Source organism: Condylura cristata, unplaced genomic scaffold, assembly GCF_000260355.1.
Source record: "Condylura cristata isolate star-nosed mole 26May11 unplaced genomic scaffold, ConCri1.0 scaffold00012, whole genome shotgun sequence".
NCBI classification, from domain to species: domain Eukaryota; kingdom Metazoa; phylum Chordata; class Mammalia; order Eulipotyphla; family Talpidae; genus Condylura; species Condylura cristata.
In genome coordinates this window covers 36,479,210-36,496,707 of record NW_004567113.1, presented here as the reverse complement: position 1 = coordinate 36,496,707, position 17,498 = coordinate 36,479,210, and the positions used below count along the sequence as shown (strand labels likewise).

The following is a 17,498-nucleotide window of genomic DNA, read 5'->3' as shown; positions in this document are numbered from 1 at the left end:
GTGTGCTGCCCCGCTGCACGCCGAGTGGCTGTTGTGTCCCCCAAGCAGCTTAGAGCCACGCTGTGCTCTTGATGACAGACGCGGCATGGAGTTAAGTCTCTTAAAGTAGTGTGCGCAGCCCAGATCAGAATCCACTTCCAGTGTCCCCTCACGGTAGAGTTGAGCCTTTTGCATGTGGTTGGGTGCTGTCCCAGTTTCACTCTCAGGGCTCATGAAAACCAGAAAGAAAACCCCATCCAGTGTGAGTACCCACTGCATGATGGAGGCCATGGTGCTAATACTCAGTTGCTCTGTGTGCTGCCTCCAGGGACATTGGCTTCTTCCCTCTTAACACTCCGAGTGGCGCTTCTGAAAATATCCTTGTCAGTAAGTAGCTTTTGACTGGCTGGACTGAATGTTGCCCTTGTTCATGTCCTCTGAGTGGGGGTTTGGGGGACAGAAGAGAGCTCAGAGAAGATAGCAGCTCCTACCTGGAGTGTTGGTGAACTGAAAAGCCATGGAAAGTTGTATCATTCACAAAAATACAACATGCTGGCCAGAAGAGATGGATATCGCTTAGACACACTGGCTTCAACTCAAGCCACCGCCCTTCTGGTTCCATTGCAAAGCAACAGGCTATGGAAGAATCTACTCAGAGATGGAAGATTATCTTGTGCCTTTGTGACTTTGTTCTCCAATCTGAGCTTTGACACATGCTTCGCTTATGCCGTTAATGCATTCCGGTACATCCCTGCCACTTACCTGCTACTGCTATCAGGACAGAATGGTTAAAACAGCCCAGTATGCCAGGAGTGCTTTTTTTCTTTTTTTGCATGAAAAGGGGTACGGAGAGAAGAGTTCAGGTGTGACTTGTCCTGTTAAACATTCTGTCCGACTCTCATTTTTTAAATGACTTAATGGGAAACTCTTATTCTTAGCTCACCAAGGAGCTTGCAGATAAAGGTGTAAAACTTCTCTCTGACTTACTTAATTTCATTCTGATTTCAGGAGGATTTTCAGATCCAAAGAAGATATATGACACTTACATAATTTACAATTTAATCTAACAAAGCATGGTAGTGCTTTCTAGTGGTAGGTTTTCTTTGGATGTTCTGACTTGATTTAAAATGCAAGTAGAGAAATAATAATCCTGCTGTTTATGGTCTGTTTGAAATTCCTATATGTTGAAGCTTCTGTTGCTATTTAATGAGTGTGATATATTTTTGTTACAAGTGTGATCTGCCTCTTCAGTGTAGGGCAGAGGAGGGAGGAGTGGTTTGCCTCATTCTAAGCTCCACTATAAAAAAGGAAGTAGTAGAGTTCTGCTTCAGGAAGGACCTTGAAGCTGGTAGAACAGAGGGGACAGGGAGGAGCAGGGATGGTCTTATGTAACCCCCAGATGACAAAAATGCTGTTCTAGCCATCTTTACCACTTAGTCTAAACCTGTGTTTTACCCTGTCCTGTAGAGCCTTTTTGTAACACTCATTTCAGGGAACAGGAGTAATAGCTGTAGCTCTTCACTATCTGGAAGCCCTGCAAAGTGCCTCCTCTTCCTCTAGTTCATCCTCTCGTGATAACTCACAAGTGAGCTTGAGTCCATGTTCGCTCTAGTTCACAAATGGGAAGCCAGGTCTGGAGAGCAGTTAAGCAAGTAGCACACTCCTGCTTACTGGCTGTTCAGAGGTAGGAGGTAGCACACACCTGCCTGGCCCACTGGGACCCTCACTTTCCTGGTGCCCTGATACAGGGCTTTACCCAAATCTGGGGGTTACCAAAAAGCAAGTTAGGTTGAAAGAAAGAAGTGAGGTCTATTGTCTGCCTCTTGCTTTCAGTGTAGGAGTTCCCCACTTACTCCCTCTTCACCTTTTCATTTGTATTTTGCTATCACGAAACTGAGGCCCTGACACCCAGCCGGACATTGCAAATTTAAGATTCAAACTCAGTTGCCTGAGTGGAAAGCCACTGCCCACTCCAATGCAGGACATGGCACATCTGATAAACGTCCTGCTGCTTCCCACTGTCCTCTACCGGTAGTTCAGAAAGTCGGCTTTGTAGCCAAAAGCGATGGATGGTTACTGTGAGCATGGGAGATGTAGTCAGATTAATGATGACATAACTGTGTGAGTGAACAAGGACTTATGGAAGAATTCATGCTTCCTTTCAAGAAATATTTACTGAGTAATTACCAGCTGTAAAACACTGTGCTGGGTGATGGAAGATAATCTTAAATGAACAGTAAACCTATATTCCCCTCTCACTTCATAGCTTATGTGAGTTCCCCATATGGAAATATAGGACCAGCTAATAATTGATCCTGAATTGACTTTTTAGTGCTGAATGTTACAATAACACAACCAATAGGTGCAGAGTGTATTCCCTTAATCTTTCTCCACACCCCTACTTCGTAATTAAATGTTAAGTGCTTTTTTTGTGACATGTTTATACTCACTGTTTCTAATAGCCTATTGACTCACCTATTTTGCATTTAAAACAATCTCTTTATTAGTGACTTTTTAACTCACCTTTACTTCTCAATATCTCCTAGGACAACTGGAAAGCCATTTGAAACCCAAGATCTAATTATCTTCTCTTTAACAGCGATGGCAGTTCTGCTTAAGCTGGTGCCCTCTGAACACTCCTAAATTAGTTTAAGAGAAAAATTCCTTAAATCCATAAGTGTATAAAGGGGTAAATGAAGGTCATCTTTGCAGGCTGCACTATCCTTTTCGATTTCTAGAGCATCCAATAAGTATTCAATAAATACTTATTTCAGACTGAGGCTAGTCATTACTCAGGGAACCCAAAGAGAAAAGTGCTGCCTTCATGGCATGTATAAACCTACATTTGTTAGCAGAGATGTCTGTGAAGTGCTTTTAAGTGTGTGGTATAGAAACAACTTAAATTCAAATATATCCTAGATACAACAGTATAGCTGAACTTCATTTAAAAAATGTACCAAAGAAGTCAAATTCAAAACAGTACATATGAACTAGATAGGTCCATTTGTATAGTACAGGATATAACACTAACCCATGAATGTATTTGATCTGCAAAAATTCAGCAAAATGTATATGTGGCATATATGTCTGCTACAATTCTGTTTATGTCATATTTCATTAAAATAAAAGTATTCAAAAGGAGACACAAAAACACTTACTATTAACTTTTTCTGGAATAATCATCCTTTAGGACTAATTGCTCTCTTCTGCAGATATTTAGAAAACACTGTATCAGGGTGTTTATTCCAATAGGCTTGTTCACTAAGGGAAACACACGTATTCAGAGTTCAGAATCAACACTCCTTAGCACTGTCTCCTGATGTGGATGAATCTGTTGGTATTTTTGGAAAATTGAATATATTAGATTAAACCTGGGCACCTTCTGAAAATCTTCCCCATAGAAACAGAAAATCTCCCCCATAGAAACAGAAAAACAGAAAATACTTATTGGAGTCTTACAGCCAGAAGGGAATGACCCACAAACCCTTTCCTTGCCTTATTTTAGACTATTTCAGGCAGCAACTTTGGATTTTACATTCTGTGGTTGCCTTCACTGTGAATGAAAATAATTAATTAATATGGACTGTTCTCGAGAAGCCCAAGAGAGAAAGCTTATATGAGTGTGTGCACCATGTACTCTGGGCAGTTCTCTAAGATAACAGGAAGACTTCTTTAGAAATTACTCTTTCCCCTAGAAACTGCTATGAAATTGAACATGGGACCAGGTAATTTTTGCTGACAACCCCAACATTCAATTTATTGGAAAGTGAAAGCAAGACATTTTTTTCTTTACTCAAATAATTCTTTGTCTACTGTCAGAGTGCAGAAATGAGCTGCCTTCCAGGGCGTGGGTAAGAAACTTCTATTGAAATCCCCCTTTGCTAAGGAGACAATTGTTGTGAGAAGGGCTTTTTTAAAATCTGCTTAAAATATGCCCTTGTAATGTGCTAACAGTTTTCTAATTTGATCTTTTACTTTGCTGTATCTGTAACACACTTAAAGTGCATATGTCACAGATCTAAATAATCAGAACATAAAAGATTGTGGAAATAGAAGCAAGACCTTGGTTTTTCAAATGATGGAATATCATGCAAGTCTGGTTTTGATTAAGGCTGCCAGTTTTCTAGGAATTGTGGTTTTTGTCAAATGCATGCGGAAGGCACTGATTGGGGTTCTGGTTGGAGTTCTGGTTTGCTTTCAGGAAAGTGCAGAGACACTCTTTGATGTCATTTGTGCAAGTGCGTTAACACATCAGGGAAAGGGTCAGTAAGCGTGTGCTTCTATGCTGGTGTCCATTACAGCCCATTACTGCTTGGCAGAAATGCATCAACAGTTTAACTGTTTGGAATGACCATCATGCAGGTTTGGTTTTAAGCTATCTTCTCTAAATATTGTGGGTTGCACCTAAGCCTTTCTGTGTTTATATTGAGCAGATTCTTTCTTTGTGGGTAGCATGGGGATCGTTTTTCATTTCTCCTTTGGATTTAATACAAATTTTGCATTCTCTGGAACTGTCAAGACTTTTCCTTCCTTTTTCAGCAGTTGATGAACAATCGCTAATTGTAGAATAACACTTCTCTTCCAGGACCATCTGCAAAAAAGGTTTGGCCCGGACACATTTCACTGGTAGTATTTATTTCCAGCTTAGTGACAGAAGTGTTACCCTTCTGCCTTGCCAATCTTCTAATTGTGTATTTGGTCTTGTAGATACGGTCCGAGAACTCCTGTGTCTGATGACGCAGAGTAAGTTGTCTTGTATTCATAGGAATACATTCATTACTAGCCTAAACTGCATGCTTCCCTACTTACCACTAATTGAAATGCAGCTGATGCAACAGTGAACTGAATAGCTCACTGACTTGTGTAGAAAAGCACTTGAAGTTGGAATGCACAACATATGTTGCAGGAGAGATGAATAAAAAAGCAACTTAAGCATGATTCTAATATACAGCTGCTGCTTAAAACTTACCATTTGCTTTTCATAGATGGGGCATGTTAAAGTTGTTCTGTTACGAGCTTGATACCCCTTCTGAACCACGAATTAGCAAAAGGGTTTCTGTGATTTGCATTTAATTCTTGATAAGTTAGGGCTTAACGTTAACAATGAAGCATTCTCCTGATCACATTTTTTAAACTAAGATAATAAATCCTAAATGACTAATTACAGATTCAAAAGCCCAAGTTCCTTCCAGGTTGGAATAAATAAACTGTGGGACGCTGGAGGCCAAAACTAGGGCTGGGTTCGAATGCCAGTGCAAAGCACTGGGTCAAGAGAGCCAGCATGACTCGGGCTTCACCTCCCAGCTGCCTGGCTTCCCTTCCTCTCAAAGCCTCATTCCCTGTTACCTGAATCATGTCCACATTTGAAAAGACTCTACACTCTCCCATTTGTGACCACCTTAACTCCCTGTCAAAAATGGATTTCCCATATGCAGAGCCTCTCGAAACTGATATCTAAGGCAGAAGCTTTCTCTGCACAATGCTACCGCTTGGCTTGAGTCATTTGTGTTATAAGAAACAAGATGATTCCACCATCAGTTCTGCTGAGCCAGATCATTCCTCCAGGAAAGGCCTGTGGTGACCCTGTGGAGTCTGGGCTGCCTGAGGGGTGAAGGGCCATCTTCCTGCCTGTCTTCCTGGCTGCGCTGTGACATCAAGTCACATAGGGAAGGGTCTAAAAACCTTGTGGAGTGCACAAATGTCATTTCCACTAACAGCAGTGAGATGGGGCCAGACATTTACTGGATTTAAATTGTACTTTTTCCAGGTTTGTGTGGAAGGTGTCAGCTTAATTTCTACTCCTCCTTGTAAGCAATCTGATCTCAGTTTCCACTGTGGCCTAACATGCAGACTATTCAGTTCTCAAAGCCAAATTCCACCCAAATTTGACTGTCTCAGGGTTAAGTCTATAAAACTGAGCCCTAGTTATTACTTTTAAAATCTGCATTGGCAATATTTAACATTCATGGGGAAAAGGATTATATAAAAACCACTGCTTTGGGATAACAAAACATTTTCATAACACAGATTGATTCTGCAACAATGCAAAGCCACTGTGCATTTTGATTAAGATAGATCTCTGAAAACTTTGAAAGGTGAAAGGAAAAAAAAAAAGCACTACAGAGCTTTTGAATTTTCCCTGTATCTGAATATGAAACTTCACCGACAGAAAAAGTTAAAGATTTTTTAAAGGGGTGGCCACTCCTTTCTTTCTCTAAATTTACCAAAATTAGCCTCATGGGCTAAGAAGGATAAAAGGAACTTCCTTTTAGAGGTGATATCTAGAAATATCCAAAGTACCAAATGTCTTGCTTGGATTAGACACATGTGGGAAACAAAATAAAAAGCTTTTATCTGGAGCTTATTTTTTAAATAGAAATTTGCAAATATATTTAGTTTACTCCCTCATTATCTCCTTTTTCAAAATCTTTAAGGATGATTACAGGTGTGGTCTCTATTTACTCATAATTGACACATTCTTAAAATACAACCCAATCAAAAAAAGATGTGCCCTTTAAGGAAAACTCAGGTCAGGGCCAGACCTACCACACAGGCAGAGAAATTTCGGCCTCCCGGCAAGCCAAGAATGTTTCCATAGATTTAGTTTCACCTTCTTGCCCTTTTCTTCCCTTCCACACTCCTTCCAACACTCTCCCCACCAGCAGAATCTGTGCGGTGTCACAGACAGAGGCCATTTTAGTCTTAATTCCCTTATATTAGCTGTGGCCCAGAGACCAGTCCAGACTCCCCTTGCGGTCATTTGCACTTGGCCTTCAAAAATGCCACCCATCACCACCAGAGGTCCCTGGGCTGTGCAGCCCAAGGGTAGGAACTTACTGTGCTGAGAAGCACAGGTTTCATGCAGGTCACTTCAACAAGCCGGAACTTAGACTTCTCCGGGGCTCCCCAACCCAGCCCTAGGCACACACTTCTTCATTTTGGAGGCAGGAACTTTTCTGAATGGTGACTCAGCCCACTTTCTGTTTAGTATTATCAGCCCTCAACTTGCCTATTTTCTTCCTTTGCAATGGCATTAAGACAGTACCCATAGTTCGTTTACTTTTCTTTTTTGGCCAATTTACTAGTATATTTTTTAAACCATTCTGATTTAAAATACTCTTTCATGATATATGAGAGGATAAAAAAGAGTTCACCTTTTTATTTTTCTAACCAGCTTTTGGCCAGCATTGTGTTGACAATGTTAAAACTTCATGATGGAAGTAAAGACAGGAACTAAGACGGAAAAAGGCAGTTCTGACGGTCTTACTCCCCATCTTCTCTGTGACCAGCTAGTGAGATAACCAATATCAAAACTACAGCTGGCTGCTATTTTCTTCCTAGGACCCAAGAAGACCAGGCTCTGTGACCACCCATTGTGTCCTAAACCAAAATTCTACCCTTCAGTGATTACAGACAGTATATTCTAGGGACATGGCCTCCTTTCTCTCCCACCATCGATGAATTATTTAGTAGATTGCAAGAGAATATGAGCCGAGTAAAATTTAAATATTCTAAGACCGTAGCAAAAACTAAATTGTCTTAAAAGAAATGGTCTGAACCGAAACATATAAAGGCAAAATTTTGTTTTCCTGACTCTGAAAAGAGCAATAAACTAAATTTCAGTCTTTCTAGAAAATCAATGTAAATGAATTTTGACCCATGAAGTTAACCATGGGTTAGACTTTCCTACCTAATTCTACACATGGCTAAATCTTTCTTAAACAACACTCATAAGAGTATACACAGGTGAAAAGTCACAGCCCCTCCTCCCCAGATAGAAGCGTGGAAGCAACACGCAAATGAGCCTGTGATCTTGTGCAACATGTGTTAAGTCCCCACAGATATATAAGTTACTTATAGAGTCTCAGGGCTTTTAAAAATGGCTTTCCCAATCCTTATCTTTTAAAAAAGTAAATGTAGGAGTATCCTACAAAAAATAAAGGCAAACGATTATGAGGCCATTAGGACATAAAGTATAGACTGATTTATAGATTTTATTCCTCAATCTTCAAATAAAATATCTTATTTTCTGACTGCAAGATGCCATCAACTGCATTATCAATTTACAGGTGTCATTGCAGGAAATAAAGACAACCACACCAAACATACACATCACGAATGCATAGTTAGCAGATGCATTCAAAATTTAGAAACTAAAGTATGAAAAAGTGGATGTATTAGTCATGAGGCCATATGGATTTTTGGAAAATAAAGAACCTCAGTTAATGTAGGAAGCATCTAACCCAGCTTTTTGCACAAAGAAACCTTGACTGTTAACACAATTTCATAGAATACCATTCTCCTCCCCCATAAATCCTCCCCAAGTTACACCTTTTCGTTCTCTTTATTTTTCCAAACATTTCCAAAGGAGAAGAGCTCAGATCTTCAAATACCTTTTCAAGTTCTTCTTTAAACACAATTTGGCGCCTACACATAAAATTATATTGACCTGATCAGCCACCAGTGAAGACAAAGATGGTCCCATTTTGGCTTTTGTGACAAAAGGAGAAGGGTCGGGGTGTTAGCATGCCGGCGGCGGGGTCGGAACGGATTGCAAATCGCTGCTGTCTTCGGCTTTCCAAATGCTGTAGCGCCCCCACGCGGCACGACGCCAGCGCGCAGAAACGTGACGGGCGCTGATCGCGGTCCATTTTCCCTCTGCTCTCTCCAAACCCAGGAGCACCAGTATGTTTGACATGCGGTGTGAAGAGGAGGCCGCGGTGCAGCCGCACAGCAGGGCTCGCCAGGAGCAGCTGCAGCTGATAAACAGCCAGCTGCGGGAAGAAGACGACAAATGGCAAGACGTGAGTGCGGGCCAAAGCCGTGCGGGCAGTGGGGAGGCGGCTCAGCAGATGGTTAGAGCCCCTTTGGAGCAGAAAATGAGGCCGGGCGGGTGCACTTGGATTTGAAAGCCAAGCCATGCAGGGAAGGGAGCCCCTAGAGGATTTTAATCAGAGACACCGTAAGTGTGGAAATTAAAGGAAGGTGAATGGCAACGTAAAGAGTGAGTGATGCAGCGGGAACTGGCAAGTGCCTCTGCTAGAAGCTTGGCCACAGACAGAGGAACTGGAGGTGCGCGACTGGGTGGGGTGCAGAATGGAAGACGCATGTCTCTTGAAATTATATATTTGAAATTGATCATCGTGACGGTAGTTATGGTCATTATTGAAAACATACCAGTGCTGGGAACTAAGTGCTTTGCATATAGTAATTCATTTATTCCGCTTCATAAGTCGGTGAGATAGTAGCTATTCCTGTCCTCAGTTTCACAGATGAGTCCCTCGTAGCTAAGTGACTTGCCCAAAGCCACACACCCAGTGAGACAGCAGGATAAAAAACAGGGCAGGCACTCAGCACCTGCGGAGGGGGAGGAGGAGGTCGTGTGCTGAGAACAAAGAACGTTGGCAGGGGAAGAGCTGGAAGAAAGGGATGGGGGGGGGTTGCACAGAGCACACTGAAGTAGCTATTGTGAGCCTACTTTACTATTTCTGAAAAATATGAATGTCTGCAAAGTCAGTAGAATGTAGTAGAAATTATGTCCATAGCACCAAGAGCACACACTGTATGCCTTACCTTAGGTGAGTTCTCTCACTTAAACCTGACAACCAGTTGTAAGACAAGATATAAATATCACCCCTATCACCTCCACCCCCCCATCCACCGCATTCCCCTTTGGAGATGAAGAAACAGATACAGAGAAACTGAGAAACTAAGAAACTTGAGATTCCAAGACATGGAAGAGATTGAGCTGGGATTATTTCCCACAGCTGCAATCCCTCTCAGCTGATTGTAGAAACCTAACTCTTTGGCATTATGTGATAAGAGCTGGCAGAGTTTATGGTGAGATTGTTGTAGGGATCAGATGGATTAATACATATAGTGCTCTGTAAGATCCCAAAGTCCATTTGTTTTCTTTCTTCCTTCCTAAGAAAATGATGTAGGCCTGCCGTTAAACCCTACCATTCTGTTAAGCAGTTCCATTCACAGTACATAGGTGATAAATAGGAAGAAGTGAAGTTATTTCATTAGTGCCCTGTGAAACAATATGTGAAGAGTTGGAAATTTACATAGAGTAGGATTGTCTGTTTCACATTGTTGTGTTTAAATAAAGGTGCTGCCCTGGGACGGTAATGTTCTAGCTGAATGTTCCCTGACTTTGTGCATTCCCATTCCAACTAGACTTGGCACTGGGTTGTATGTGAATGCCCTCGCCTAGTGCCTGATCCCCAGTTAATGCACCCTAAACGCTGATAAGTAGAATCAGAATTATGTGAAAGTCTGCAGAAAAAAAAAAAGTCTATTCTATTTATACCCATTTCTCACCCCCACAGGATCTAGCTCGTTGGAAGAGCCGTAGAAGAAGTGCTTCTCAGGATCTAATCAAGAAAGAGGAAGAAAGAAAAAAAATGGAGAAGTTACTGGCTGGCGAGGATGGGACACGTGAACGGAGGAAAAGCATTAAAACCTACAGAGAAATCGTTCAAGAGAAGTGGGTTCTTTCTGTTGTTATTTTTTAATGTACATTGTCTAGATGTGTTTGTCCTAAAATGTGTTAGCTATCAGAAAGGCTGACACAAATATTATTTACTCATTGTGTTATTCTTTCAGCTCTACCTTGGTGGCAACCAAGGTCTTCTTTGCAATTGTGACTATTGACCTTTTTTTTTAATTAACCCCCCTTGGCCACACTTTAGAGAGAGAAGAGAGAGGGAGTTGCACGAGGCATACAAGAATGCGCGATCCCAGGAAGAAGCAGAGGGGATCCTTCAGCAGTACATTGAGAGATTCACTATCAGCGAAGCTGTTCTTGAACGCTTGGAGATGCCAAAAATTCTGGAAAGAAGCCATTCCACAGAGCCAAACTTACCCTCCTTCCTGAATGATCCCAACCCCATGAAATACTTGCGGCAACAGTCACTGCCTCCACCCAAATTCACTGCCACTGTGGAGACCACCATCGCTCGCACCAGCGTTCTGGATCCCAACGTGTCAGCAAGCAGTGGGTCTCCAAGCAAAACTGTCACTCCCAAAGCAGTGCCTATGCTGACACCCAAGCCTTACTCTCAGCCTAAAAACTCTCAAGAGGTTTTGAAGACCTTTAAGGTAGGATGCATTCCTTCAGAGTCAAAACAAAACTGAATTCTAGGTAGCACTCTTCTTTCCAAGGAGAAGGACTATCTTGCCTGAAGAAAATGCAATTATTATTAACCAGCAGAAGCAACATTATGTTGCTTAACATAAATGTGTTACCATTTATATTGTGAAGTATCTGTCTTTGGAGATTTGGTTTGCAAATAGTTAAAGAGTAGATGTTTCCCTCAATTCCTGGGTTGGTACCAACAGCCTCCTAAGAAACTGATAGTTGCATCATCTCCATGAGCAAAGGCTGCTGTTGGGTTTGGAATATTGGCATGGACTCCCTAGAGTAGTATAAGAGAACCCCTAACTTGGTAATATCTAGATATAGCCAGAGATCTAAAAGTAATGCAAATGCCTTAAAATGAAACTTTGTCTTTGGTTAAATAAAAATATAAGTGACCCTTGAACAACATGGGGGTGAGGGGAACCAACCCTTCATGCAGGCAAAAATCTATGTATAACTTTTGACTCCCCCCCTCCAAAACCTAGCTATGAATATTCTACTCGAGGTCAGCCTTCCTGATCACGTAAACAGTCAGTTAACACATATTTTTCATGTATTATGTACTGTGGTCTTATAAGAAAGCAGGTTGAAGAAAACCAGTGTAAAATGGTGTCCAGAACTAAAGGGACTAACAACCAAATACCTCCACTTTCTCAAATTCCGCTATTTTCCTTACCATCATAAGGAAGCACCCATCCTTTGTCTTAGGAATTTGACGATAAAATAAAAATCAGTTCCTGTTGTCCCTGCATACCATGTGGCTTTGTAATAGAAGACAGAGGTGGAATTCACCTCTGGGAGACATGTATATGTGATATACAGGAAGTTTGCTTTCTTGAACTAACTGTGCAGTGTGATACTGAGTTTCTCCCTGTTGAATTTCATTGTCACTGTGATTTTGGCTTAAATAACTCTGCAAGTGTCTTACAATCTATGCCTTACCACAGAACAAATGAAAGCATCTGTTTCATCTGGGTTGAATTGAAGTGTTCGTCCCTTGAAGGACAGAGCTGTATCTTTGTTGATCCCAGAGAGCCCACAGTAGATACCCAGATATATAGCAAGTGTTTATTGAATAAATGCATGAATTTTTTCCTGCATTGATGAGCTACTCATCATGTAGAGTCATGCACACACTGACAGGCCATGCTCAGATGTGGCACCTGCAGCAGCTCTTTACTACAGCCCATGAAGAACTGTGATCATTCATGCAAGAAGTTTTGAAGTTGAAGTGACTGAAAACAGGGGTAGGAAAGACATTGGTTTAACATGGTATCCAAGGTACCTGATGAAGTAAATGAGATGTCCACTTCACTTCTCCTCTAAATAGTAATAATGTGGTCATTGAAATAAAAAATTAGGATAGATGACTTACTGGCAAGACTTTGGGTTTCAGAAAACCCTGTTCTTTACATGGCACAACCATGTATGGGTCTTGGGAAGAGCATTCATGGAGGTCACGAGTCTGTTTAGAAGTTAGGTTTGCTCCTGGCTGCCAGCGAGCCCTGACACCTCAGCCATAGACTTTGATGCGCTCAACCCCATTTACAGTTTGTGGTCAAAGTAATATGTAAATGTTACAACTGTTACCAGACAGTGCCAGGACAGAAACCGAGTGTGCATGTGGGGTGTGTGTGTGTGTGCGTGTGTGTGTGTGCACCTGTAGAAGTCCACAGAAGGTAGGTATTACAAGCTCAGTCACTTTCCCAGTGCACAGATTTCTGAGTATTCTAAGTCCTCACTGACGTCGTGGGGCCCTGGAAATTGCCACTGTAGGAGAAACAGTGAAATAACATCACTTTGTTCAAAGCTGACTAGGACTGGTTTTTTTCCTCATCAGAGTTATGTAAAATAAGCTGACAGGAAGCTGTTCACTGAGGAGCAGTTTAAAGAGAGACCAGTGAAATAGTAGAAGGTGCTGTTTCTCAGACTGAGAGTTGTAACCAGTTGCTAAATTATAGAATCACTTTAATGATTTAGAATCAGTATTTTTTAAATGATGAAATAGAACAGAATATAGTTTATTTTTCATCTCAGCACGGTGCTTCACATGCCATAAAGGTAGATACTGTTTTGGAAAATTTCTGTTTCAGTCATGTTTATGTATTGGGTTGTTGGAAAAATCATGACTCATTTTTGCTTAGTAAACATAGAAAAAAATATGACATGACTTCCAGAAGCCAGTATGTGCTCAGTTGTGATTTCGATTTGCTTTTTATACAGACAACAGAGTATTACCAGCCACCAACCTAAGGAAAATAAACTTTAACTAATATTTGGTGTTTCTTTATTCCTTCTGAAAGATTTTAGGAGGCTAGTTAATCATATGAGTTAATATGTACCTACTTAAAGCGTGTCAGGTCCTGTTCTAGACAGTTTGTATACTCATCCCCGGAAGTACTTTAACAGCACTATCAGGGAGATGCATATTATACATTTTGCAGATGAGGAAACTAAGGCTGAAGATTACGTGGCTGTGAAGTAGTTGGCCTATTATTCAACCATAGACCCTCTCGCTCATAACTTGGGCTAACCATTTTATATGTTGCCTCAAACTTCAAGAGCTTTCTAGATGTCTTTCAGTAAGCCAATAAACCAGTCGCTTCACTTCTCCTTTTCCTCTTGCCATCTTCCCTGCCATCTTCCCTAGATACAGGGCAGAGTATTTTAACAAGCATAGCCTTTATTCTTTTAAAAAATGAGATTGTAAAGTTAGCTAGTAGTAAAGATTTATTGTAACATACCACAGCACTTGGTCCCCCTCTACCACTACAGGAGAACCTAGAAAACATCCCTGATGTAAGGCAGCTACCACCTAATGTAGATGTAACCAGACAATAAAAACCTCATCACATGGAATAGCAGTTGGAACTTAAGTGAAAAATTACGAACCCGAATATGTGATGTGTATTTATACTTAAGATTCCTTGATTTGCTCTACTTCACAAGAAAAACACACATAGACTAAGCTGAACTTGAAATGTAATCTAAAGGTGGCAGTTATAGGAGCCCTGATTTCTAGAACCCATCAACACCTGTGACGGACTTTATTCTTTGTTGAACTGTGATTATTAAATGATGTTTTAAATTGAATCTGAATGTGGTGGCTTGTTAGAGTCTCCTTGGAAATAGCATGATTTTTGTCTGATCTTTATAGGTAGATGGGAAAGTCAGCATGAACGGGGAAATGGTGTGTGGCAATGGGGAGGACAAGGAGTGCCCCACCCCCACCGTGGCAACTGCCCCCTCCTTAACCAAATCCCAGATGTTTGAAGGAGTGGCCAGAGTGCACGGGTCCCCACTGGAGCTGAAACAAGACAACAGTAGCATTGAGATCAACATAAAGAAGCCAAATTCTGTTCCCCAAGACCTGACAGTAAGAACCAAATTTCTTTTTCTCTTTGGGATAATTCCAATGTGGAAAAAAAAATCTGTCTTAAAAAAATAAGTTGACCTTGTTAGTGACCGTTTCTTTCCATGTGGTTGTATTAGTTTGCTCAGGCTGCTGTGACAAAGTACCACAAACTTTGGGTGGCTTAACAGCAAAAATGGTCTCACAGTCCTGTGGGCTAGAAATCTAAAGTCAGAGTTTTGGCAGGGATGGTTCTTTCTGTCCACTGAGAAGAGTAATCTGTTTCCTGGTTCTCTGCTTGCTCCTGGTGGTGCTGGCAATCTTTGGCACTTCGTGGCTTCTATATGCTTCACCCTGATACCTGCCTTCGCCTTTAGAGGTCGGTCTACCCACATGCTTGCTTGCGTCCAGCTCTTGCATCCCGTTTTAGAGCAGGAAGCACTGTTCAGTGGAAAAGATGAAAAATTGTAGGGTAATTCAAGAACTGTAGAAGAAAAGAACTCAAGACAGTTTGGTGTTTTGGAGTATAAGACAGAATCGAGAAGATTACCTTTCCTTAGGTCTCTCCCCAGAAAAGCTCATCTTGGGCTAACTCATCAAACCCTAACTTTTATTACCACAGATGCAACTTGGCTTTCAGAGTACATGCCTAACTCTGCTCACCCTCACTTGTCCTCATCAGAGGTTTATTTCTGTCTCCACTTAACTTATAGAACTTGGGTTGGAGTTATAACTACAGGATGGGAAAACTGTTGGGATTTTTCCCCTGTCACCTAGAAAACGTTGGGCCAGAGGGCCAGACTTGAGTCAGAAGACCCAGCCAGCTAACCCCCACCCAGTGAGCTGGACTTTTTCTTATCTCTGGGATCTGTCTTTTCAAGAGTAAAATGCATTTTCACAGAGGAGTTGAGAGGATGTCTTTCTTCCTCCTCATGCTCAAGCCTTAAGAAAAAGATCCAGATTGGAATCGACCAAAATAATTTCCTCACCATGGTAACATGTTTGCTGGGATCTGGGAGCCAAGTTTTGTGATCCTGGTATGTGCTGAGTCTCTCAATCTAAAATTTATTTTCACTTTTCTTTTGCTTAAATGTTACCATCGCTGAAGTGTTCTTACCAGTGTGAGATAGCATACTGAGATCTACAGGCAGTTTGGGAACATTACAGGCAGAGCTGACACTAACTGATGCTCTTAAATTTAAATTAGAACCTCCCCCCCCCAAAATTAATTAGACATTGCAGTGGTAGAAATGCTCTTCTGTCCTATTTCTCTTTGCCACAGTTAACAAGCATTTCTCAGCTCCCCTTGTAAAAACCTTTCCATGCCTCAGTTTGTTCTGAGGGCCACAGGCTCTTTGCACATGCTGGCAGGCATAGCTCCTTTTCACTGCATGTTGGAGAAGTGCCACTGTAGCTGCCATGCTGTTCCCTGACCCTTGCCATGTGACAGGTATTTACACAGGCCCAACAGATCAAGTAGAAGAAATCCTGACAGCTCTGCTGTCAGGCTCTGCTCTCAAGCACCCTCTCTCCCTCTCACCCATTATGTCCTCTGACAATTTTGCTGTTTAATTTTGGGAGAAACACTGCCAAATCTATCAGATTCTATTCCTGATAGAAGCCAAAGGACTAAATGATCAGACCAGATGGCATGGGGTCTAAGCTTCCTAAAGTAACTGTTAAATCTCTTGTTCTAAGTATTTAACACTTTGGGCACCAAAAAAGATTTACCCATCCTATATGGAGATCTATGTCATTAAGTAAAGAACTCAAAAGACAAGAAAATGGGGTTTTCTTTGTTTTTAGAGCAGTAAAATCTCCCTGTAAAATATACTACTCACTCTCAGTGAGCACTAGTTTTCAATGAGAAGGGGGAAAAGCCTATTTTCCTTTTTTATCTGGCAGTTTCCAACTTAATAGCAGTTACTCCCTAGAGGCAAAGAGAAGATGGAACGAAAGGATTCACACTGATTGCATATCCCCCAAATTATCTTGTTTGAAGAGAAGCAAAATTAGATGATCTGAAAGAAAGCGTGCTATTTCAGAGGTTTACATAGTACAGCAAAGAAAGTCCTGAGCTAAAGGTGACCTGTGGTCTGCCCCCCCCCCAAAAAAAAAAGCCAGCCTGGTCCCTGGTAGTCTTTGGACACAAGTCCAAATTCATGGAAAAGTCTGGAAGTCTCTTCCTCTATGTCCCTCTCCCTTGGAAAAGCTGCCTAGTTTAGAGTAATTTCCAGCCCTGCAAAGCCGAATGGGGATTTGCCCCCATTGAGGTACTTCAGCCTTTGAACTCACTCAGGAGGCTGCTACTAACTTATTTTCTGGGTGGTTAACCCCCCATATTTACCTATAGACTATAAGGCTAAGTTAGTTTCACTACATAAAATCATAAAATATTGGCTCATTACTAGAACACATTTCATACTCTGGTATAATTTGTGACACCAGAACTTTTCTTTCACAATGTATTATCCTGGATCATTGTTAAAGACTCTTCTCCAGTAAACCTAGCCTTCACTTTACTTGCTGCTCAATCTAAAAAAAGCATGTCAACTACATGAGAGTTAGTGAGTGTCTATTGAAAAGGTGGAATTAATTGGTTTTGGCAAAAGATGGTGGCCAGTTACAAACCGAAGGCCGTGCTTCTGAGCCTCCCCGGGCCTAATAGCTACTTTGGATTCGTTCTTTCTAACTCACTTGCCCTATTCCATGGGGCTGTCAAAGGAATAGTGTTCGTTTTTGTAAATAGTGTCTTTCTTCCCAAAACTGCATTCCCAACAGATACACTTCTATAGAGGAGTAGCCTCACCCACAACTGAAATGTCACAGTTCTTTCAGGGCAAGCTGGAACTGTCAAAGGCCACAGCAAGCAGTAAGCAGGCACATATAGTCAGCCTGCGAGGCAGGCAGGCACCGTTCTCTAATGGTGGCCTTGCAACTCCAGTGAGGTCAGGAGAGAGACTGGAGTGTAAGCTCTTGGGCCAGCACAGCCTCTTTCGTGTGTTTCTTTTTTTTTTTTTTTTT

At 41.5% G+C, this 17,498-nt stretch overlaps 1 protein-coding gene across 4 annotated transcripts in view; it reads left to right on the top strand.

Annotated features, from left to right (window-relative positions):
• The window catches only part of LIMCH1 (LIM and calponin homology domains 1), a 79,351-nt gene that overhangs the window by 21,104 nt on the left and 40,749 nt on the right, over positions 1-17,498 (top strand). For all 4 annotated transcript variants that reach the window (XM_012724154.1, XM_012724152.1, XM_012724153.1 and 1 more), the window contains exons 4-8: positions 4,687-4,722; positions 8,657-8,783; positions 10,311-10,468; positions 10,674-11,082; positions 14,280-14,498. In XM_012724154.1, the coding sequence (XP_012579608.1) occupies positions 4,687-4,722; positions 8,657-8,783; positions 10,311-10,468; positions 10,674-11,082; positions 14,280-14,498 (949 nt within the window). The remainder of the gene's footprint in view (positions 1-4,686; positions 4,723-8,656; positions 8,784-10,310; positions 10,469-10,673; positions 11,083-14,279; positions 14,499-17,498) is intronic.